Raw genomic sequence first — 25950 nt, 5'->3', positions numbered from 1 at the left:
AGTACCTACTCTTGACCAAAAGGAAAAGACAGTGGCCAAGGTATTGTGGAATAACTTCCTTGTACACTATGGCATACCTGAACGCTTACATAGTGATCAAGGCCGCAACTTTGAATCCGCCGTCATCAAAAATCTCTGTAACCTCCTGGGGATAAAGAAGTCAAGGACGACGCCTTACCATCCACGTGGTAATCCGGTAGAACGTTTCAACCGGACCTTGCTGGCAATGCTTGGAACCCTGGAAGAAGTGGATAAAGTGAAATGGCGTGACCATGTGCAATCGTTAGTCCACGCCTACAATTGTACAAAGAACGACACCACCGGATTTTCCCCTTACCAACTAATGTATGGAAGACAACCGAACCTGCCTATCGATGTTGCATTTGGATTACATCCCGAAGGACAGAGAGCAGTCACTCACAGTGAGTATGTGAAAAAACTCAGGGAAACACTGGAGGAGAGTTACAGACTGGCTGTTGAGCACAGTGATCAGACAGCACGGCGCAACAAACAGAGGTACGACTTGAAGGTCAGAGAATCCACTTTGCAAATTGGAGACCGTGTCCTTGTGAAAAACGTGGGGATACGGGGAAAACACAAAATTGCAGATAAGTGGAGTCGAATGGTCTATACGGTGGTGAAACACATTGGTGATTCCCCAGTGTATGTAGTGGCTCCACTCACCTCTGAAGGTCCTGAAAGGACATTACATCGAGATCTGCTCCTACCTTGTGGGTTTCTTGCACCTTCAGAGTCAGTTGAAGTCGATGAGGTCAGTCGGAACAACCGAAAAGAGAAAACTGCCAAAACCTCCCGGAGAAGTCCGGTACCTGAGGTTGAAGAAGCAGAACATCTGCATGATAGTGATGAAGAGGTGGAACTGCACTATCCATCAATGAGCCAAGATGATGTTACTCATCCATCATTCACAGTTGTGTATGATATTCCCAGAACACAGATCAATCCTCCATTGAAATTGGATGTGAACCTAAAAGGGTCGAATCTCAACCCGACCGCTAGAGAATTCCATCAAGTGGAAGAGGAGGAACACTCAAACACATTTCAGGACTCAAGTGTGGAAGCAGAGGTGGATGTTAACTTACCTGTGGATGATGTGACAAACTTACCTGGGAAGGAAATTGACTTACCTGTTCATGTACCTGTTGACGAAAGTCTAGCAGTACCTAACGAACCCGTCGATGGAGAACCTGAAAAAGAAATTGCCAACACAGAACTGGCAAACAAGGGTCAAAGAGACAATGTTGCAGAGGAAATTGGACTGACGGACACTAGTTCTGCTCAGGATGAAAGACAATCAGAGGCTAGATGGCCAACCAGAACTAGAAGAGAACCTGACAGATTGTCATACCAAAATCTTGGAAACCCCTTGACTCTGGTCATGCGCTCCATATTGCATAGTCTTGACCAAGTTTTCACAGAAGCCCTTGATTTGCCCATTGTATCAAGCCCTTCACCTTTGCCTTACATAAGTCCAGTTATTGATATTTAAGTGTAAGTTGACATGCAGAGACGCATGCCAATTAAGGGCGGGTGGATGTAACCCCATGAAAATTTAGACAGGTTACGAAATATATTTTATTATTGTTTTATGTAAATTGTTTTCGTTTCTATGCACATTCACTAAAAGAGTTGTGTTGTGACTGTAGTTTCCTTAAGCAACCACAAGGGGGCGCTCCTTGTTTAGACAGTGCAGGAAATGTAGTGTCGCGTGCATTGCATGCAGGGAGACAGACACGATAGTTGAGCTCCGATACTGATAATGCCACGAGTGCCACGAGTGCCACGAGTTTTGCCTTTTGTGGGAAGAGTGTTGTTTTGTTTTCATGCATATCAGTGTTATTGTGTGGTTGAGTTGTGACCGATGTTCCATGACGGCTGTGACGGAGGAATTGCCATGTTTTGTTGTTTTTTTTTCCACCGAGGACTCCGGTGAGTTTTAGTTGAATGCTACATGCTAGTTGCTAGCCAAGATGTATCTTTCTGTGTAGTGAATGCTAATTGTGAAGTTCCAAGTTAGAGAACAAAAACCAATCGGAGATTGACAATAACTATTATGAGATGTTTCAATGAGTGGTAAGCTGAGTTTTAGTTACGAGTATATTTGTTTCCATGACAACCATACTTTTTATGCGCCGTTTCTGGGCGCCATGTTCATGGTTGGTGGATAAAAATTGTCCGTTAAGGGTTATATTATGTACATTGTAGGGATTCCCCTGAATTATTAATGTGAACGTGGTGTTTAGTTCACTTTGAAATGGTTGAACATGATTAAGATAAGATAAAAGACAATTGGTGCAACATGATTTATGTGATACTGTAAACTAACATTAATGATGATTTGAGTTATTTATATCTCATAGTACAATTATTCATTCTTGTGGTCAGAATTACAGGTTGCACTTACTTGAAAGAAAAAAAGAATTCTGTACAGAAATTAATTTATGATTTTATATTCTGCTATGCAGATTGGTTTTTTTTGGCTAGATCCGTATTGATTTGGACAGCGTTGATATTGACTGAACAGGGATCGAGGGGAGATACTCCACCCTTCGTCTTCACCTTCCAACCCTGGATCCAGATGAGCACCAAAAGAGTACCATACACACACTACCCGGGTAGACAGACTTGAACTTGAATCATAACAGACATTGGACTGACTTTATGGAACTGTGAACTTTGAACTGTGAGAACTTATCTACTTGAACTCTGAACTTAAGAGCAGCTATAAGCTGAAAAGTGGACACTTTATTTTGGGTTGTTATTTTCTTTTATTGTTAAAAGGGATTTGAACAGATTCTTCTTTGTTGTGTGAATAAAATTGTACTTACCGTCCCTCGCTCCTTGAGTCGAACCAGTAATTAATTAACTAGGTTACATACTATCCCGTTACATGTAGAACCCAGTTAAATGTTTTCAGTAGCAGTGGTGATAGAGAGTAGCTATAGGTCTTATACCATTCAGCTGTAAATAATGTTTGAGTCTTGATATTGCCTTCTGCAACTCTCCTACTGTCACATTAGCCAGTAGAGTTTTGAATTCTGAGATTAAAGTCAGAATTTAAAAAAAAAAAAGTTTAACATGTGGCCCTAATCCTCTTCCGTACAATTGAATTCAGTCTTCATGCAAAAGTATTTTTCTTGTTTTTAATATACAAATCTAGAAATATAGGAATGTGATCAGACAAATCCATTAGAAAAGGCTATAAACCCTGTTATATTATATTATATTATATATTACCACTCTACTGTAACTGAAGAGTTTATCAGGCTGTTACATTTGGCAGTAGAAATTAATAATCTGAATTATTAGACTGTAATGAATTTCTTAAATGTGCATAATTAAAAACTGCCTTATAAATACAAGAGTAGGCTTGTTGTGATGCAAGTGCTAAGGATATCCTATATTCATGTACCCTAGCCTCAGAAAGTATTCAGACCCCTTCACTTTTTACACTTTATTATGTTATATTTAACATTTTTCAAGAAATGGTTGCAAATTTATTAATAATTATTTATTAACAATCAACAAAAGTATTATGTAAAAAAGTATTCCATTTAGAGAGCTGTAGTACTCTAAACTGTGATCAAGTACCCCCTCTTTGCTTGAATTATCCTTGAGATTTGTCTAGAATTCATCTGGAGAAACCTTTGGCACACTCAACTAATTGGACACAGTTTATAAAGCCACACACCTGTGTGTATGAAGGTCCCGCAATTTACATTGCAGGTCAGGACAAAAACCAAGCCATTAAGTCCAGGCATGGATCAGAGAAAGGGTATAAAACCATTTGTAAAGCTTTGAATGTTCCTAGGTGCCTGTGTAAGCGGCCAGCTTGCATGTGCATGCAAAATACATTTTTATTTTATGTGTGTTTATTTTGATATAGTGTAAATATGTCACCTGTAGTACAATGCAGCACTGGATGAAGTCATCAAAGGCCACCTGTCCCTTCCTCTGGCGGTCAAACTTCTCTATCAGCGTGCTGTAGAACTGATCTGATAGACGATAGCCTGTACACAACAGCAAATATGACAACAGTAATACAGTCAACGTTTCAAAGGCAAACTACAAAATCTCCCTTTCAAAGTCTGTTTTTTGATGAATGAAGTTCTAAAATGGATTTTGTCTCCTTAGTTGGCTATCATTTAACCTCTGGTTTTCAGCTTTTTTTTATCCCAACATAAGTGCACTGCACTGTAGATGACAGGCTGGAGCTGTTTGTCAAATAAAAACAACAAAATAGTTGCTACATGAATGGTAAATGGTAAATGGACTGCACTTGCAGTGCTTTTCTAGCCTTAATTACCACTCAAAGTGTTTTACACTACAAGCCATATTCACCTATTCACTAACACATTCATACAAGGCTTTTTCTATTCATTCAGCACCTTTCTATCACACACTGATGAGAAATCAGGGCCAATTTGGGGTTCAGTATCTTGCCCAAAGACACTTCGACATGCAGACTGAAGGAACTGGGGATCAAACCACTGGCCTGATTGGCGGACAACCCGCTCTACCTCCTGAGCCACAGCAGCAAGTGGTGATTGTAAAGTAGGGATAGAATTCCAAACTGTTCCCTTATTATAAGTATTACAGTATATAGACATGCTATTCAAACACACACACACACACACACACACACACACACACACACACACACACACAGCTACTGAAAAGACTAAATCTGACCTATTGACCCAGAGATAGGACAGTCCTATAAACAGCCACAGAACCCTCCACAACATTGATTAAATTTAAATGTACAAGCATACTTTGCTGCTCACCAAATCCAGTCAGTGCCTGTTTAAGCTCATTCTTATCGATGAAGCCGGAGTTGTCCCTGTCATAGGTCCTAAAGATGTTCTGCCAGTCTGTGATGTACTTCCACACACCGGCGAACTCGTTGAAGTTCACCCCACCTTTGTTTTCCCTGTCGAACATGGCTAAAAGAAAGAAGGAGGAAGTCAGGAATAAGGTATAATGTAAGAGATATTAGTCACTCTTTGTCTCTCACACACACACGTAGAAACAGTTTGATCCCCAAACCATACTCCGCTCCTCACCCCCATGTGGTCAAATTCAATTACCTCCCAACAAAGGGATTGTTATTACAGGATTTCAGTGGGACTATTAAGCAAATGATTGCAGTGGGCCCTGGGTTCCTCCTGGTGCAGGACAATACCCAGCCTCATGTGGCCAGAGTGTGTTGGCAGTTTCTGGATGACGAAGGCATTGATGCCATTGACTAGACCTCACGTTCCCCTGACCCAAATCCAATTGGGCACCTATAGGGCGTTATGTATCGGTGCATCTGACACTGCAAAGTACCGCCACAGACTGTCTAGGAGCACACTGATGCCCTGATTCAGGTCTGGGAAGAGATCCCCCAGGACACCACCCATCAACTCGCAGGCACCATACACACTATTGAGTTGCCATGATGAAATTCACGCAAGTTCGATCAGCCTGTGATTGTGAATCCAGCCCGCAATGGGTTGATGATTTTGGTTTCCATTGAACGTGGTTACGTCATTTTGTTCTCAACAAGTTATACAATGTACATCAGTAAAGATTTTCAACTTGAATAATTTGTTCATCAAAATCAGATGTATGATTCAAGTGTTCCCTTAATTTCTTTGAGCAGTGTATACAGTGGAGGAAATAATTATTTGATCCCCTGCTGATTTTGTAAGTTTACCCCCTTACAAAGACATGAACAGTCCATAATTTTTATGGTAGGTTTATTGTTGTCACAGCTGTCAGGGTTTGTCAGGGTTTGGCTGGACCCAAATGCAGCCAACACATGGGAGACGGTGCAAAAAGGTTTATTAACTTAAAGCTTACACACAACACTGGTGAAGCACAGGAGAAACACAGGAGCTTAAAACAGGAGACAGGAACAGGCAACATGAACAGACCGAGGACAAAGCAGACATGAACAGACTGAGAACAACCACACATGAACAGCTTTGCGACCAATCAGACATGAACAGGCACATGAACCGACGAGGACAAACCCAGAAATCAACAGAGAAACAACAGAGACAAACCGACCCAGACAAAGGGGAGAACAAAGACTATATAGACAAAGGAGGCAAGGATGATTGCACACAGGTGAAACACATTAGGGCGGGGCAGACAATCACCACACAGAAACAGGACCAAGACAGGAAGCAAAAACACTGACACACAAGGAAACCAATTAGAAAATAAAATGGGAAGTGCAAAAAGTCCAAACAAAACTAACAAAAGGTCTGCCATAGCAAACCATGACAATTGTAACAGAGACAGACAGAATATCAACAAAAAAATCCAGAAAAAAAACATCAAATAAAAGGTTATGAATTAATTTGTATTTGATTGAGTGAAATAAGTATTTGATCCCCTACCAACCAGCAAGAATTCTGACGCCCACAGACCGGTTATGTGCCCATGAGGCAGTCAAATTAGCCCTGTCCGTTTAGGAAAGTATTCCTATTCTCAACTCGTTATGTGTATAAAAGACACCTGTCACAGAATCAATCTCTTCCATTCAAACCTCTCCACCACCATGGGCAAGACCAAAAAGCTGTCAAAGGATGTCAGGGTCAAGATTGTAGACCTGCACAAGGCTGGAATGGGCTACAAGAGCATCAGCATGAAACTTGATGAGAAAGTGACCACTGTTGACGTGATAATTCAATATGGAAGAAATACAAGATAACAGTCAATCGCCCTCGCTCTGGAGCTCCATGCAAGATCTCACCTCGTGGGGTTAGGATGATTCTGAGAATGGTGAAGGATCAGCCCAGAATTACATGGGAGGAGCTTGTAAATGATCTCAAGGGAGCTCGGACCACAGTCACCAAGAAAACCATTGGTAACACACTTCGCCATAAGGAATTGAGAACCTGCAGTGCCCGCAAGTTCCCCCTGCTCAAGAAGGCACATGTATAGGCCCGTCTGAAGTTTGCCAATGAACACCTGAATGATTCAGAGAAGGTTTGGGAGAATGTGATGTGGTCATATGAGACCAAAATTGAGCTCTTTGGCATCAAGTTGACTCGCCATGTTTGGAGGCAGAAAAATGCTGAATATGATCCCAAGAACACCATCCCCACTGTAAAACTTGGAGGTGGAAACATTGTGCTTTGGGGATGTTTCTCTGCTAAGGGTGCAGGAAGACTTCACTGCATTGAAGGGCCGATGAACAGGGCCATGTACCGTGGATTCTTGGATGAGAACCTCCTGGCCTCAGCCAGAACACTAAAGATGGGTCATGGATGGGTCTTCCAGCATGACAATGACCCATAACATACGGCCAAGGCAACAAAGGAGTGGCTCAAGAAGAAGCACATTAGGATCCTGGAGTGGCCTAGCCAGTTTCCGGACCTTAATCCCATAGAAAATTTGTGGAGGGAGCTGAAACTTCGAGTTGCTAAGCAACAGCCTCGAAACCTTCAGGATTTGGAGAGTATCTGTAAAAAGGAGTGGACCAAAATCCCTCCTGAGATGTGCGCAAACCTGGTGACCAACTACAAGAAACGTCTGACATCTGTGCTTACCAACAAAGGTTTCTCCACCAAGTACTAAGTCACGTTTTGCTTGAGGATCAAAACTTATTTAATTCAATCAAATACAAATTAATTTATAACCTTTATTTAATGTTTTTTCTGGGTTTTTTGTTGATATTCTGTCTCTCTCTGTTAAAAATAAACCTACCATAAAAATTACGGACTGTTCATGTCTTTGTAAGGGTGTAAACTTACAAAATCAGCAGGGGATCAAATAATTATTTCCTCCACTGTATATATGGCAGTTGCATAGTGCAATGTGTACACGCAATAGGGATCCAACCATTAACTGTTCACTGATAAGATTAAAATGTACTATTTAGAATAGGTGTCTATAAGCAAAACACACATTGAATCCTCTGGCACAGAGTGCACTGTGTACTGTATAATACCCTATCCCATGTAGGAAAATTAAAAAAAAAAAAAAACAGCATATAATAGATAGAACAGATTAACGAAACGAAAACACACATTGAATCCTCCAGGACACTGTAATAAAAACCTAATTTTTCAAACCTCAAAATAAAAGAACCAGGCCAGGCCTACCTCAGCCCCCCAGCATAGTGGGCAGCTTGTCTACTAGTTTTATTCAGAAATACCAACATGTCAACATACTTGGGGTTAGTCTGGTGCGCAGTTGTAAATGTGAGACCCATGGCAGAGAACACCCACTCAGATGGTACTGGCGTCCCAGGATATTTTAACTGTTCAACCTATAGTATTAATTGGTCAAAATTCAAATTGTCAGTTAATGGTTAATTATGAACACTAAAACAGATATTATACTTATATATCATTATATCTGGAGTCTGAGGCAATCAGCAGCTGCCTTTTGAGATGAGCTGTCCCATTTCCTTGTTGTTGCTCTCTTAGTGCTGCCTGCAGGTTCCAACTAAAGCAATACTGAATGCAAAAATAAGTACCCATCATTTTTCTCAACCCTTAATGAATCTATCTGGTTGTCATGGGGAGGGAGCAAATCAGCAACTTGCATAGTCTATCACTAAAAAGTAAATGTGTGAAAATGAGCTCAATGTCAGTGTAGGTGTTACTTACATATGATGGAGCGGACGGTCACTGGGTTGAAGGGAGTCCATGTGCCTGTGAGACAGAGAAATACCAGTTACTTACCAATGCAACTAGTGGGCTATTTTGGTATTTCTTGTCAGAACAATATAGAAAAAAAAAATCTATAATAATTTATGTAGCAGTTAAAGATGCACGAGATAGATAAAACATAACAGATCATAGAGCTACACAGGTAACAATTATGATTGAATAAAGGGTTTAAATATTTGGTAAGAGTACATGCAGCTGAAAAAGAACAGAAGCTGAAAGGAGCTGCAGCAGCTTTAATAATAATTATTTGTTGGGCAGGTAGCTCCACATCACAGCTTAAATTTTACATCTTCAGAAAATAACGTTTTTTTGTCACATACCACATTTACTCAAGATAAATATTTCTGTGGTGGTCTATATTTATTTTGTAATATGGACCATCACTGTGTTGGGGTCTGAGCTCTAACTCATGAGCTGGACACCAAATATGTTAGATTTCGTTTGTTTATCAATTTATTGGCTATCAAAAATTAAGAAAATATTAATATTAAAAATATTAATATTAAATAATAACTTTAAAATGAATTAAAGTTCACGGGGCACCAGCCTAAACTAATAGGCAAAATAGCCAATATGGGTTTAGTCTCAATTTATTACCACTAATCTGGAACTCTGATTAACCATTAGCTTACTAACTATAACCAAATTACCATATCAACAGTAAGTTAAAGTTGAAGTATTGGAATTCTACCGAGTAGAGGTTGGCAATATTCACGCTTGTGCAACATTAAACACACGAGTAGTTATACTTAAAAGGCATTTATTTACAATGGAGCAGAGTAAAATACAATGTCTAATCTAGTATATACAGGTGTGTGTGTGTGTGTGTGTGTGTGTGTGTGTGTGTGTGTGTGTGTGTGTGTGTGTGTGTGTGTGTGTCTGTGGAGACACAGACATAGGCAAGATGGCTGACTCAAAGTGGTCACTGTGACCACATGACCTGAACAAAGAAGACTACACAAGATGGCAGTAAACAAAGAAACTACTAAAATGGACGCTGAGACCACCTAGTGTGTGTGAGAGGGAAGGTGTGAGTTTCTTTGTTAGCCTAGCTCATGTAATCTAAAGGTACCAGGTTAGAGGGGGAAGTTAGCTTCATGCAGGTTCTAGAACTGAGACGTACTGCTATGTGTGTGAACATACGAGTACTCGATTAACTGTATGACTGACCACAACCCAAGCAAACATTGCAACAACAAGACATCAATCAACAAGTACATTAACAAGTTAAGACTTCTGCTGCTTAGCTATGCTGTGCTGTGCTGTGCTGGGAAAGGTTAGGCCCAGTCCGTTAACGTTACCCAATCCTTGGAACAAGCAAAGAGGTCCTTTCCAGTGTTTTGTAAAATCCAGTGAGTTGGGAGGTTTCCTGGTGGAGTAAAGTTCTGTCTGGCTGTTTTGCTTCGCAGTTATCTCCCTTGTTCTCCTCACAGAGTTAGCTGTTCCATGCTAACTCTGCTACGACTCCTGTTGCTTGGAAAATCAGCTGGCCTTGTGTTGTAGCTGCTGATTCTGAAGAGGATTTGGTTCACTCACAGTTAATCCGAAGCAGGTCGCTGCTGTAGAGGAGAAGAGCATTTGCAGGCTGCTGGTGGCAGGCCGGCGAGAGAGCAAGTTTCTCAGGTAGCAGAGCTGACCTGGGCTGGGGCCTTGTTGCCCTTTGAAGAACCAGAGAGGAGAGGGCTGGAGCTGCTCTCCAGAGCAAGCCAAAAAGGGAAGAGAGCAAGAAGAGGTCTAGAGGACTGGTTTTGTTTGGTGACACCCTTGGGGGTCACATGTCACACGCTGTCAGTGGCTGGCCAGTGGGGTCCATGGGGGGAAGGGTCATCCCCAGGTGTGAACAGTGAGGAACTGTGGAGTGTGAGTTCCTTTGTCCAGTGGAGCAAAGAAACATTTGGTCTATTGAATGATTGAGTCCCAACAACTGTATCACAACATACTAATTTAAGGATTTTATCTTCTCAAAATTTACAATCTTTTACCCCTGGAATATTCACTTCATTATCTTGGGACAAGAAATGATAGCCATGTTAATAATAATCTTGAGAAGAATAATATTGATATAAATATGTGCAGGCCAATTGATGTTATGCTCTTCATTTTTATTGTGAAAGCCTGTGGGACAACTCTTTATCTCAAGATTAAAAGGATGACAATTTGCATACACAGATCTTTATCACTTAAGACATTCTGACATGTCACAGTAGGAAAAATTCAAGTGTAAAAAACTGAATTAATTATGGCTTAATTCCATTTAGCTGTGTTAGTTTCAGGTTCCTTAGCTTTGTTCTCTTTTTACTATACAATATGTACTGTCTGCCATTTTATTTGAGTTTATTAGTTCTAGGAACAAAAAATAAAATCAGAGGACCTTATAGTGTTTTTCCACCACATGGTACCGACTCAACTTGACTCTACTCAATTTTACTCACTCTTGGTACCATGTACACTTTTTTCACTGCAGATAGTATCCCCTCAATGCAGCGTTGTTACTATAGCGACGATGTACAAAACTATCATGTCATGTCATCTTCAACATGACACACAAGAGCAATGGAGGATATGGAAGGGATATCAAACACCTGCACCTCCTAAATTGATGTGGTTTTGCAGGTTGACTTACTAAAAGTATGGTACAATAACTAACAGAAATGTAACAGGCTACAGTAAGCGGTGTACAGTAACTTGGCTGTTCAAAAATGGTGTGTTTGTCCAGAACATCCCATATCGCACATTGATGACACAGCAGTAACATTTCTCTCTGACCAATCAGTAGTCTGCAGTGTTTACATGTCACCTTTTGGTATCGCCTCAGCTCACTTGTAACATCAATGAAGGTGACACCAAAAGAAGGACCAGATACCAAGTACTATCCACAACTTCTACCCAATGGAAGACCAAAAAAGGTGAGTAAAGTGGGGAGCTGGTACCATGCAGTGGAAAGGCAATCAGCATCATCTTGAAATCGCTTTAATATCAAATGGATGCCAGTGCAAAGATGCCAAAAAAGGAAGATATGATCCATTTGTAATATCTCTGGGACAATTATAGATTCATAAAACCCAAGATGGATCTTTAAAGATATGTCTTTTACACTCTCCTGTGGATGTGTGAAGCTGACGCAACAAGATCCGGTCAGGTGAGTTTAGGTGTAGTGCTGAACGAGCACCGGAATGATGCTCCCCCACTTTTTTTCTCTAAGTGATGAGATAAAATATCTGCAGTTTGCAAAATCCGGTTGAAATGTATCTACATTTTTAAGCGCTTGAAGATCTGATCACTAAAGTATATGTCATGCAAAAGATCTAGCGAAAACAAATTAAATGGTCAACATTGTCATATTCACATTTAAGGTGTAATGATTGATTTCCAAATGTCAATCATGCATTTTATCTAATGTGTTATAACAGCTTATAAATGATTTATAAAGTGTTAACAAGATAATTAGTAAACTAGTTATAAACCATTCATAAATCCTTTATAAGGATAGTCTTATTGTAAAGTGGTACCTTTTAATCTAGTGCTATCATCATCAGGTCAAAGTTTTTATGTGTCCAATACTTTGCTTTATTACCAACTACCTGCAAATCTAAAGACAATCCCATTGGTTTCAACAATACTTTGTGTTTAATTCTACTAGACATCAGCATGTTAGCATTGTCAGTATGAGCATGTCAGCATGCTGACGTTAGCATCTAGCTCAAAGCACCACTCTGCCTAAGGGACAGTATAACAAACACAAGCTTGAGACTTTTTGGCTTGTTTCAACATAGATGTATAATATTAACACAACAGTTTTTGACAAGGGCGGCTTTAATTTGTTTTTTAAAGAACTGTGACCAACATATACCAAGATGACATTTTACAGTTTAAATAAACTTATCAGTGTTCTCTGGTGAACAAACTATGTAATGTAAATGCTGACTCCAAATAACCAATAAAATGGCAGTGGATGCCCAGTGTGAGGTGGTCAGTATGGTTGAGATGTTTGTGTGTGTCTGACTGCCAATTGGGACAATACATCCTCTGTCTAGTGTGCACAGTGGGCTCTCTCACAAGTGAGCTTAACTGCCAGTGGTGAGATTGAGCAAGACGAGTGAGGTAAAGGGGAGAGAGAGGGAATATAGAAGGTGAGAAGAGAGTGAAATGAGTGCAGTGCGCACATACATATAACAGCTGTGCTGGGGCTCAGTGAGTTGCTTGCAAATACACACGTTTTTTAGCCACACATATACACACACATAAGTTAAATGCTGTTTGCCAAAGTATGGAAGAGGATTAGGGCCACACAATTCTGACTTTAATCTCAGAATTCTGAGAAAACTCAGAACTCATTCTGAGAAAACTCAGAATTCTTTCATACTAAAGCAACGGTTTGACCCTGAAATGGAAAAAAATTGCAGTTCTCATTAAACATTAAGAAAGCATGACTAGGTGAAAACATAATCCCTAATATCAGTCATAAAATCCACCATCTCAACATTATAATTATAAATACATTTTTATAATTAAAGTTTTTACTATTTCGAACATGGCAGAGAACATAGCACCGAAATTTTCACAAATTGCAGAAAAATAAGTAAATAAAATCAGACAGTGGACTGGCAAATAGGTTAAGAAAGTAAAGAGTGTTCCTGGACACAGGGGAATCAAATTGCACTAAGTATACACAGTGCTACACACAGCTTAGTATTGTCTTGCATAAAAGATTCTAATTGGAAGACACAGGCCCTTTCCCCCTTATTCTGGCCAACATTACATCATATTAGGGGTGGGCGATATGGCAAAAATATCATATCATGATTTTTTAAAAATAAAATCACAATTTCGATTTGATCACGATCTTAAATTGGAAAAAGAAAAAACAGACAATTTAGACCAAAGAACCTTTCTTAACAGATTTTATTTCAAATAGTCGCAGTTTTGCCTGCATGTGCAAACAACGTAAAGTTTAAGGTAAACAACAACAACATTCTAATAAAGTGCACTCTTGCAAAAGTAGTAACAGAAAGTAAAGTCGTGTTACCACCCGACGTGCGAACGGTTTCTGTGCAAACTTTGCAAATTACATTTGCTTAAGCTTGATCAGTTGCGGAAAATCCAAACCAATTCCATATAATGGAGGTGGAATTTTTTTTAGCGACCAACTCCGTTCGGCTTTCAGCCATCGCTCTCCATGTGCTACTGCTACACACACAAACAAGGAGGCGAGTAGGAAAGCGCGTCACTGCCCGTAATTCGCTATGATTGGTCGGTCAGGTTGACGACGTCAATACGTCTGGTGCGTCGGTGCATCAGCATAGATCTGCAATTTATAGAATGTGCCCTAGACGATCCCACGATCTCTGCAGTTTGAAAGATCGTCTTCACGTTGTAATCCTTCACGATCTAATATCGTCATATCGCCCACCCCTACATCATATGATGCAATTTCAGTCATTGACACTTTCCATTCTGAAGGTGTTGGATGTATGGGTGATTTCCAATGTCTCAATATAATTCTGGCAGCTGAGACTATCTCGACCATCAAAACTAAGTATGCACTTTTTGTCACATTTGATATTTCTGTTTTATCTCCCAACGGACATAGATAGAGAATACTGCCAAGGTCAGTCCATAAATACAATTTTTTCTTTTTTTCCAATTCCTATATAGTAACACTGGGATTCAACCAAATCATTGCTAATGTGCCATAAAACATTAGAAATAATAACTAGCCAATGGGTCACACAGCAAGTCATTCTCAGTTTCTGTGTTTTTTTGTGGTTTATGCCACACAATAGTCATGATGTGAGTGACATAGACACAGTACATAGAGCAGGCTAGGCCCAAGGAATCCAGGCACTCATTAACAACACGGGTGCTTCAGACCATTATATAAAACTTACAGGGACTAACAGACAGTGACTGCATGAAGCATCTCATTCACTAGTCAGCTGAAGCAGAAATGGCTAAGCAGCATTGGTGATTGATAACATGGAGAAGATATTGCTTAGCTTAACACTGGCTTACAAAAATCAATACTCACCACCATCTAGCTTAAGTCTAAGCTCCAGTCATTCAGCCAAATATGTACAGAAAGCATGTGCTTCCTCAATCGTGTTCAGTTTCATTTAACCTATTACATTTATCTATTAGGGACCATGTACAAAAACATTCATCTCATGCAAAGAGAAGAGAAGCATTGTACCAGATTTAGCTAATAGCTCATTTCCATCTGCTGTAACTGGACAGTAGAGTAGATAACTGGTATGATATCTACTCATTGCTGAGTAAATTCTATATTCATAGAAAGTGGTGGGGCTACAAGGAATACACACAACCCAGACATGCACATACACTTGTACACTCAGTGGTACTAAGTTTACTAGTTTGTATTTAAGAAAAGGAAAAATACTGATCTGCCAGTAGGGAGAGATATTAATGCAGTTTGAAACACTAGAAAAAAATTACATCATCTTGATAAAGAGTTTACAGTCTCAAGAGAATCAAAACATTTGATAAGAGAGAAACTGTGTTGGAAAGAGTTGAAAATATCTCATCCTGTTGGCGGATTTTTCACCTTGAAAAATGTTCACCTCCACCAAGTAGAAACAGGGAAATTGTGTTGGTATATTTCAAAAATGCAAAAAGGAGAGAAGACTATGTGGTACAAAATAAGTAGGTGGATGGAGTAGTGTAAACAATGGCAGCATCAACAAACCAGGCCTTCTTCCTCAGCCTACAAAGCTTTGATACTGTCTACTTCTCTACTTCTTCCCCTGAAGGAGGAGTAAAAAAGGAGAGGAGGAAAGAAGAGGTAGATGATAAAGTAAGAGGTCAAAGCAGAAAACAGCAGCGTGGCAGACAAAGCTAGTTGAAGTTATGGTTGGTGGCTATGAGGGGCTTTACACACACTACTGAAACCCTCTCACACGCACAACTGAAAAAGTATACTCACACATACACAACTGAAAAGGTCTCATATATACTTGTGAAACCTTTTACACGTACTACTGGAATCCTCTCACACAAACGGAATAAGTATGCACTCACATACACAACTGAAAACCTCTCATAAAAACTAGTGAAACCTCTTACATACACAATTGGAACACTTTCACACATACAACTGAAACACTCTCATACACACAACTGAAACACTGTCACACACACAAATGAAACACTCATACGCAACAACTGATATACACACAACTGAAATACTTTCACACACACAACTGAAACAATCTCACACACAAAACTGAAACACTCTCACACACATACAAATGAAATGCTTGCACACATACTAGTAAAATGCTCTCATATACACAGCTGAGATGCTCCCTTATAATATTGTGATCAAGCAAGAGGATTTCAGTTGAAAAGGAAGGCATTTCAGTGGAAACGGAGGCATTTCAGTTAAAATGGAGGCATTTTGGTTGAAGCCCATCAACAATTTTAAATTTGAAATGAGAATTCAGAAATAGGGAAAGAAATAACGGAAAACCACCCGTTTCCTGTTTTTTGTTTTGATAATAAAATACAGAGCATATGTTGCATTAGTCTTGCAGTTCGCTTGCTCACTTTGGGGATAAGACTATACGAAAGGAGCAGAGGAGACAGAGCCAGACCCCGGCTCTGAGACTTCTACATTATTGAGATGCGGAAGAGCTGACAGTAATAATAAACAAGTAACGTTAGCATGCGGCTGTGTGTCTGCTACAACAGTTAGCTTTCAGTTTGCCTTTCAAACAGATCAATTAACCAGCACCGACTATCTGCTGTAGTTGCCTTTGGGCAGGAAAACTAAACACAAAACAGTTAACTCACTTACCTGTAAATGAACATGCGTTTACTGTCAGCTCTGCCGCATCTCAATAATGTCGAAGTCTAAGAGCCGGGGTCTGGCTCTGTCTCCTCTGCTCCTTTCGTATAGTCTTATCCCCAAAGTGTGTAATAAAGTGAGTGAGCGAACTGCAAGACTAATGCAACATATGCTCTGTTTTTTATTATCAAAACAAAAAACAGGAAACGGGTGGTTTTCCATTATTTCTTTCCCTAGCTTTCAGTTTGTCCCTCGACCAGATCAATTAACTAGCACCGGCTATCTGCTGTAGTTAGTTAACGGTTAGCTATGCTTTTGGGCAGGAAAACTAAAACCCTATTAAATGCCTCATATGCAGACCATCGTAGACGTTACAATTTACAGATGTTCCCTTAATGCCTCACATGTAAGCTATTAGTAGACGCTAGCTAGGCGGCTGTGAACAGCATCCAGTCCCTACTCAGTTACTGCAGCGCGCACAACTCAAACAGGTATGTGGCCAAAAATTTACCTACGTTGAAACCAAGTGATTTTATCTACCTGGTAGATAAAAGTAGGGCCTATGTGTGGGAAATGCTGCACTCACTCTTATCAGTATGCTGATCCGCAGCCTCTGCACAGACTGGTAAAACCTTTTTTCACTGCTGCTGCTGGCTTTAACTCCTCTTTTACAAAAATCCAAATCCAAAAATTGATTTCTGGGGAGAGTAATCTGTTCAACAGTCTTGGAAAAACTGCCCAAGCAATTCAGTCATAAACTTGATGGGGAACACATTATATTTTAATGAGAAGACAAAACATCAACATGTGTTAAAGTTTCTAGGTAAACTGTGCTCTGAAATAAATGTCTCATTAATCAGTACTGTATTTAAGCTCTGCTGTAACATTGAGAGCAAGATGCAATGCTGGTGCAGTGTTGTGTGTGGGCATGAAAATAGATATTTTTACCAACCTGTTACATTGTGGCAGCTCTTCAAAGTCCAAGCAAGAACAAAACTGACTTCCCTTTCCCAGATTTGTGCAGAGATGTCCTGTGTAACCTATAGATTGGGAACTGAACCCTTAATACTGTTTGAATCCTTTCTCCTCCTGAGCTACTCAGGGCATAGAGTGATTGCACCTCCATCACTAGCAGCTGTTATCCTCATATTCACTCTCTGGGTAATTTGCATGTTGATTTTTGACTATTATTTCCTCTCAGGTCTTTAATATACACTTGATGGCTATCCCAGGCAAAATGCTAGCATCATCACCAGTTGATGAGCCATCAATCTAGAGCTAATGACTCCTAGAATTATAAGTGAAAATCAAAATTCCTGTTTTAGCTGTTTAGCTTACATGCTTGTTTAAGTCAGACAGAGGTTAGAGTTTTCCTCTACTGTTCTAAATTTCAAATGGCCTGTTTCATTTTTAACATTAGAAGAGGAAAGTCTGTTATCCTACTTATTCATAATGGACATATGGTTGAATTAACACCTCTAAAACAATTTCATTATGATGGTAGGATTTATTACCAGACTGTTATATTAGACATTAGTTTTAGCAAGGGTAACCTGCCAACTGAGTGTTGGCATTGATACATACCATTTGATAAGGCCTGCTGAAGCTCTGAGTCTGATATCACTCCGCTCCGGTCCTTGTCAACCCTGGGGAGAAAAACACAGATTAGATACTGCCTGCATTAACCACTTCACAGACCCACACACTCCAACACACAATAGCAGCTGGCATCAGCACTTGTCAGCTGCAACTTTATCTTCCTGAGCACCTGTTAGTATTTCACCAGTCCACTGAGATTGAATGGAGTTCTATGATCAAGACAAGCGAGAAAGCATGTACACTCGTTAACTACCCTGAGTCCGGCCAAACAGGCTGGATATGTGTGTGTTCATCCTGAAAAGTGAAACTGAATGTTGGCAACCATAAAACTTTTACACCTGGGACATACTGTCTGTCCGTGACAGCTACCTCACTGAACTGCTGTGGCTTGTGTGTCCACACCGTTTGCATGTCTGCTGTGGCCCTGCTACTGCCAGCTCTATCTTTCAAGATTGAATTTGCCTTGTATAAAAGCCATCAATGATTGAGCTTTTGATTTCTTTTCATTATGAACCTTATTACCATCATTTACCCTCATAAAGAGCAACAGAAAGAGAGAGAGAGAGAGAGAGCGAGAGTACATATCAGAAAAATACTGCCCTTCACCTGTTAAATCATTGACATATAACCACATGCGCCACGTATGAAAAATAGGTGATAACCAAAACTTGCGCCATGCGTCAGACGCATCTCTCATATCGCTAAATTAACCTGTTAACATGGGCACCAAAATGAAAACCAAGATGCCGCGGAACGCTGGCAGTGTGCCAGCCAAGTTCAACTAAATTGCATGGTGTAAAATTATAAGAATCTCAGTGCAACATATTTATAAAGTTTTTTTTTTCTTGGTAAATGATGGAAACGATTACTCGATGGTCACAATAAGGGAAAATTGCAGTCCACCTGGGGTTATTGATGTGATAATGGGGGTTGCCCCATCTTTAAATAACAGCTAGAAATAAAGAGAAGGGAGGTAATGACCCACTGGCAAACATCAAAGAAAGGAATGCCACTTAAGTATCAGAGTCAAAGAGAAATACATTGTAGATGCATCATCTCCAGACCAACATCCATTGGTTTTAGGTCATGAGCAGGCATGAGGGAAATTATTCTGTGCTTACTTTTTCTTTTGATTCTTAAAAAGCGCTATATCAGCCACGAGTTTTTCACTGAGATGCAGAGACATAAAAAAAATTAAAAGACTGGACTATGACACGAATACTGGGTTTCACAGCTGTGAAATAATGTAAGCCACAGTAATGTAGGTACAGTCAAACATCCAGTGACTCGGTTGCTCCTTAGCAACCTGTCAGGCCCAACCTATCAACATAGAGCACACTCAGTAAACACACTGAATACCAGCAAAGTCGCAAGGGAGGAGGAGACAGGAAAAAAAAACCCCAGTGAACACAACCACAGGACCAGCCCAATGCTGAGTTTGTGGGGTGGCTTTCCACTTCCAACTGTGACTCTTTATGTGAGGTTGTATCACAATATCAGCAACCTTTATATACAGCCATTAGATATACACTATGTCTCTGTGTACTCCTCTTTAACTTCCCCAACCTAAAAAAAGAAAAACAAACATAAGGAGACCTGCCTCGTCACATATGAGAGACAAATAGCTCTTAGCATACCTCCATAAATGAGAGCTTTGTCAGAGTGACCGTGAGGAGTGGTTGTGTTAGTGCAGGCAGTGCCCAACCTTTCCACTGACATAGGGGTGGTTGATCTGACCAAAAGATGATATGACTATCTGAATCGCGAGTCTCCCCACAAAATTTAGTTGAACTTGTGATCACATGACTAGTTGTGTGATCACATCATTAAAACTCCCTCTTGTCTGTAGAACATCATTATCAAATACAAAAGTGGTTTGTAAAATAGCCATAGCTGAGTCAGTTACTTTACTCATGTTTTCCTATGTTTCACTTTGTCCTATTAAGCAGTCAGTATATGGCTTGTGGAACAAAACCTGCCCTACTTTCCACAGTAATGGTCCAAAAGTAAGGCAAGGTCAGTGTGGCTTCCATGGCAGAAAAACAGAGAACTTTCAAATTAAAGCTGCATTCACAAAACTGTGGGAAACACCACTTGTTACATGTTGTCATTCCAAAGATCCAAGTGACAAGTATTGACACTGAACTAGCAGACATTCAGTGTGTTGTTGTTCTTGTACAGCAATGGGTGTGTATCAACTCTACTGGCTTTGTGTTCAGGCAACCATATGCATAACTAGTCATGTGATTACAAGTTCAACTAAATTTGTGGGGAGAGCCATGATTCAGATTGTGGATCATGATTCTACCTAAAAAGATGTCATATGATATATTGGCTAGATCACCCACCCCTACATGCAAACACCTGCCAAAGCACTCAAAAGGTGTCTCCTGGATGGATGGATGGATGGATGGATGGATGGATGGATGGATGGATGGATGGATGGATGGACGGATAGACAGATAGATAGATAGATAGATAGATAGATAGATAGATAGATAGATAGATAGATAAATAGATAAATAGATAGATAGATAGATAGATAGATACTTTATTTATCCCCTAGGGAAAATCCAGATGTCCAGTAGCTCATTAGTAAAAATAATAATAATAATAACAACAACAACACCACCACCAACAATGATAATAATAATAAATAATAAACAATAACAGTTCAATTAGTCCATTTCATGAGCCACTTCTTTTTGATTGAGGTGTTATGTAGCCTGATGGCAGTGGGGACAAAGGATCTTCTCAACCACTCTGTTCTGCAGCACAGCAAGAGGAGACGTTGGCTGCAGCTGTAGCTGCTTCTCTATCCTGACAGAATGTTGTGAAAAAGGTGGTTGGTATTGTCCAAGATGGCCTCCATCTCACATTGCATGTGTCTCTCAACAACACTCTTGAATGAGTCCAGACTCCTACCAAGCACAGACTCAGCTTTTTTGACCAGCTTGTCCAGTCTCCTTTTGTTCATGTCAGACATGCTGTTGCCCCAGCAGACTGCAGCATAAAAAAGAACACTGGCCACCAGTGATAAAACATGTGCAGCATTTCACTGCAGACGTTAAAGGACCTGAGCCTCCTGAGGAAAAAGAGCTACCTGTGCCCCTTCCAGTAGATGGCATCCATGTTTAGGGACCAGTCCAGTTTACTGTGCAGGTGCACACCTAGGTATTAATAAGTGTGCACCACCTCAGTGTCCTTCCCTTGAATCTTAACTAGCTGAAGGGTGGGCCAAGACCCTCAAAAAGTCCATGACCATCTCCTTGGTCTTGGAGGTGTTCAGAGGGAGACAGTTCTTGTCGCTCCGTTCACTGAAGGCCATTGTCAAATCCCTGTACTCCTCTTCCTTCCTGTTCCTAACACACACCACAATAGCCATTTTATTCGAGTATTTCTGGATGTGGCCAGACCCAGTGCTAGAACAGTCCCCTGTGGAGCCCCAGTGCTGCTCATCACTGTCCCTGAGACACAGTTACCCAGCCTGACGTACTGTGATCATCAGGTAACACACAATCAAAGACGTGAAGCAGGGATCCACCCCCATATTTATTCATTTTCCCAAATGTTTCCAGTAATTTGCAAACCTAGAGAAATATGTAATTTTGATATGGTAACGTTCCACGTCATTTGGTCGCCTGTCAATATCATATCCCCTATGCATGGGTAGCTGTTGCGTTTGCCTGCCAGAAGCTCAAAATGGACTTTTATCTAGTAATCCACTTCACTTTTTACATCTTGGTTGAAGTGAAACTTTATTCGTTTACTGGAGAGTAGGGAACCTTTGTGGATAATTAGGCAGCTGGGAAAAACCTGTTGAATGTCTGCTTCATACTTTATTGCAAAAAAAACAAACAAGCAGTATCAGTTTACGGCTACTGCCTTTCTGCCGAAGTGTGTCAACAAATCAATGATTTTGAAAAAAGTTACACAGCTTTATTTGTTTACCGGTTTCAATCCCCTGTTGCGTTTGTTATGGAGAGGAGGAGATCACTGTGAATTATTGGGCTGCCAGTAAAAATCTGCTGTCACCCAATAGCCTGTGCATATTCTCATTTGTCCAGGTCATAGTATCCTAAAGGAGTTTTAAATCGAAAAAACAACTGGACTTGATTATTTGTCTGGGAAGACGAGGGGGAAAAAGGGAACCAGTGACATCATCAGCCTTGTGAACGCCCACAAGAGGTTAAATACCTGGGTCTCCACACCAGAAAGTAGGACCAGTCCCAGCCTGGTCAGATGCGTACATGAACTGATGAAGCCTCTTGGATGAGAGGTGAAACGTCTTCTCAGACAAATAATCAAGTCCAGTTGTTTTTTCGATTTAAAACTCCTTTAGGATGTCACCCAATACAATCTTTTCATACACTTTTGATTGAAAGACCCCTGGCAGCAGAAGTTACATACTGTGCGTTTAAATGCTCTTGAAAAATCAAAGAACATAATCCTCATGTAACCACCTGGCTCATCCAAGTAAGAATGGGCCCGTTGGAGCATGTAAAGGACAGCATAATCCACTCCAATATGTTCTGCCTCGGAAGGCAGAGAAGCAACCGCTCCAGGGTCTTCATGATGTGTATTGTGAGGGCCACCAGTCTGTGGTCATTTATCTCAGCCCATCGCCCTACTTTGGGTACCAGACAAGACATGATGTTTTCCACAGAACTGGGACCCTCCATGTTTGTAAACTTAAGTTAAAGATCCTCTGGAGAGGCTCAGCCAGCTGGGCTGCACAGTCCTTTACCAACCTCAGACACACACCATCTAGGCCTTTTGATTTTTCCAGGACGTAGCCTCACCTCCTCTGCTGTAAAAGACAGGAGACTTGACCTAGTGTGGAGGGAGATGCAGACCACTTATCAATCCGGTACTTTAACGGTACTCTTATCAGTACTTTTTGTCATTTTGTAAGAGAAAAAGAAATTAAGAACTGACATTGCTTATTTTCTCATTTGCACTCAGAGATCGCTCTTACATGCAAAAGACTGAACCACACTTCAAAACGTTTAGCTCCATCTGCCATAGACACTAAGAGAAGGGTTGTGTGTATGTGTGTGTGCTGTACGGTGCTCTTCGGTGACATGGGAGAACTTTTATGTCACAATTATAAACAGGAATTCTATTTTCTTAGTTTCTCAAGTACCAAAGGCAGAACCGATAATGTCAGAGCTTTTTGACACTCCAGCCACGTTTAATACCGGGTTTTGCTACATGTGACTACAGGTGCCGCTCATGGTTGAATTCAATCAAATATGGCAACGATGTGAGAGAACTCCCTTGGTACATAGTAAGGTCTAAGACCAACTGCCAACAGTTCAATATCCTGACAGCAGATCTTCCCCTTCACTGTGATGAGACCAGGGTTGCACCTTCTATTCTACAAGCAGAATCAGTCCTCCACCTTTATTCTTTCCACTTGCTCTGGCATCTCTGCCTGCTATTACTGCAGTGAAGCCAGGTAAATCCAAACAACGGTCAGGAGTGCTGTTGTTTAACTAGGTCTCTGTGAAACACACGAGACTACACTCACGATTTGCTCCTGGTTCTTCACTAGTGCCTCCAATTCATCACACTTGTTAGTCAAGGAGTTGACATTTCCCACGAGAACATCGATGGTAGAAAAGCATTATATCTTCCTCTTCTAGCCTTTATCTTAGCCCTGGCTCTGCATCCACGGTATGGCTTCTACCGCTCAGCCGGTATGGGATTTTTAATTCCATATCTGGTACACTTTAAAGCCAGGAGCTCTTCCTTCATGCACATTATTTACTCCATCGTCAGACAAAACAACGTATGATAGATGTCAATCTGCCAAAAGTAAACTAATATACACCAAAAAATTTTTTAAATCATTTGGAGGATTCCATGTTGCCATGATTACACACACACACACACACACACACACACACACACACACACACACACACACATAGATCCACATGGTGAAAACATAACCAGCGCTGCTGTCGCGGCTGGTGCACTCAATTTATTGGCCAACTAAAGCACGACTGTATTAGTTGGCATCTACCTTCACCATTCACTGTGCAAAACACATTGAGAATGAATGACACATCCAGTCAGAAAAAGACAGATTCATGATTAGACAGCATAAAAATGGAGATACAATGTGTGACCTGAGCTGAATGGAGCATATCAGTAGGACAGTGAGTCATATTGGTAGGGGTGAGTCAGATAGAGAGGCCTCTCACGTCAACTATGCTCTATTGAATCTGATCACATGACTGAGGGAATTCCAGCACTGTTATGCCAGATTTTCCTCAAGAGGCAGCAAATGAAGCAAGACAATGCTGTGTGTGTGTATATAGCAATATGTATACAGCGTCATGATAGGCATGAGAGGTAATGATTGCAACAAACAACATGATATGATATACAAATGATATATATAAGTCAAAATAAATACATCTGACCTAATTTCTAAGGGATGTGGCATTACATATAAATAATTCATTTGGGGGATTTCAAGCCTTGCAATGCCAGCAGCAACTCAATGTTGAGTGAGAGAAAGCAAAGCAGCAAAAATTTTCTGCAGTATTACATAAGTCTATAGTTTACTAATACCAGTGGCCAAAGCATAACAGCCATTTATCTCTCTGCCTACTACTGCGACCTTCTTAGCTGCTGACACAATTTTGATCAGACTACTGTGAAATGAATGGCTATCAATGGTTGAAAATTGCCACTGAGACTATACAATCAAAATGGGGAAATAATAATACAGGATACGACAGATAACATTATTTTTGCAGATCTGCTTTCTAGTATTCATGCCATCCTCCCATAAACACTGCATCAAATAGACCTACAATTGTCAGACTTTTTTTAATCCGTAATTTGAGACGTTTTATCTCGGCCGACTTGATACAGAATCATTCAAATTGTGGTAGAAGGAGTCATTCATTACATATATATATATATATATATATATATATCTGCTTTTAACAAAAAACTTAATTTGAACTGTCTTTCTTTTGCGGGGAACAGCTGGGCAAAACCCCGTCAAGGACTCCTGGAGGTCCTTGGTGTAGGTGACCGTTCGCTGATCCAGCATAATTTCAAGACGGTTCAACACCTATAATAAAGCTGTGTAACACCGATCGTACGTAATGTAATGAATTGTAATGTGGCCTGCTCAGTGACGTGTCGTAGCTATAGCTATGGCTATAGCTATTTATTTCACACTGTGCAGCAGTACTGCCAGGAAGCTCCGCAGCTGAGAGGTAATCTTAGAACCAAAAAATCACGAATTACACTGCGGAGCTCTGTTGTCAGCCAAAAATAGTTACACAGGAGTGTAGACAAAAAACTAGCAGTCAATGAAACACCACCACTCAGCCCCACTCCCTTCGTCTCTTCCGTGCTACCAGCGGCAGCAGTCTGCAAAGCAGACAGGCTGAGAGCAGCGAAACAAACCGCCTGCTCCAACTCACCTCTGAAAGATATTCCACAGAAAACCTTGATCCGGGGGAGCGCTGATCTGCGGTGGAGCTCTGTAAGGACTGTGATACGCCATTTTAGAGGAAATAGCCTGTCAAAATTGTGCAAATAAGACTGGCAGACTGTGTTTCCCCCTGCTGTAGTTTCTCCTCAGTAGCTTCAATCACACTCCACCACCCGACGTTCACTTTACTGCCTGAATTCTCGCGCACAGAGGCGTGGCCAATCATTCACCACAATCACCACTACCCTAAGGAGGGTGACGTCACATTTTCCTTGGCTTTCAAATTAGTGAAAATAGAAACTTTGATATTTAGACTACTCAAACTGATATAAAAAAAAAACACATTTTGAAATTCATGTGCCAAAATATGCCATTGAAAATACTAA

At 40.5% G+C, this 25950-nt stretch overlaps 1 protein-coding gene across 2 annotated transcripts; it reads right to left on the bottom strand.

Moving 5' to 3' along the window:
• Positions 1 to 3813: 3813 nt before the first annotated feature.
• Positions 3814 to 25771, bottom strand: pdcd6 (programmed cell death 6). 2 transcript variants are annotated; one of them, XM_056364047.1, is made up of 5 exons: positions 25554 to 25771; positions 18085 to 18146; positions 8634 to 8678; positions 4797 to 4967; positions 3814 to 4031 (listed from the first exon to the last, which is right to left on the bottom strand). In XM_056364047.1, the coding sequence occupies exons 1-5, from the start codon at positions 25634 to 25636 to the stop codon at positions 3829 to 3831; spliced, it is 564 nt and encodes a 187-aa protein (XP_056220022.1). In that variant the 5' UTR covers positions 25637 to 25771; the 3' UTR covers positions 3814 to 3828. The 2 variants fall into 2 exon arrangements, with proteins under 2 accessions (XP_056220022.1, XP_056220023.1); XM_056364048.1 differs by having other exon boundaries at positions 4809 to 4967; positions 25554 to 25766.
• Between the last annotated feature and the right edge of the window lie 179 nt (positions 25772 to 25950).

Source organism: Seriola aureovittata, chromosome 20, assembly GCF_021018895.1.
Source record: "Seriola aureovittata isolate HTS-2021-v1 ecotype China chromosome 20, ASM2101889v1, whole genome shotgun sequence".
In the NCBI taxonomy this organism is placed as follows: Eukaryota; Metazoa; Chordata; class Actinopteri; order Carangiformes; family Carangidae; genus Seriola; species Seriola aureovittata.
Note: the sequence above shows the minus strand (reverse complement) of the source record. Positions and strands in the feature narration are given on the sequence as shown.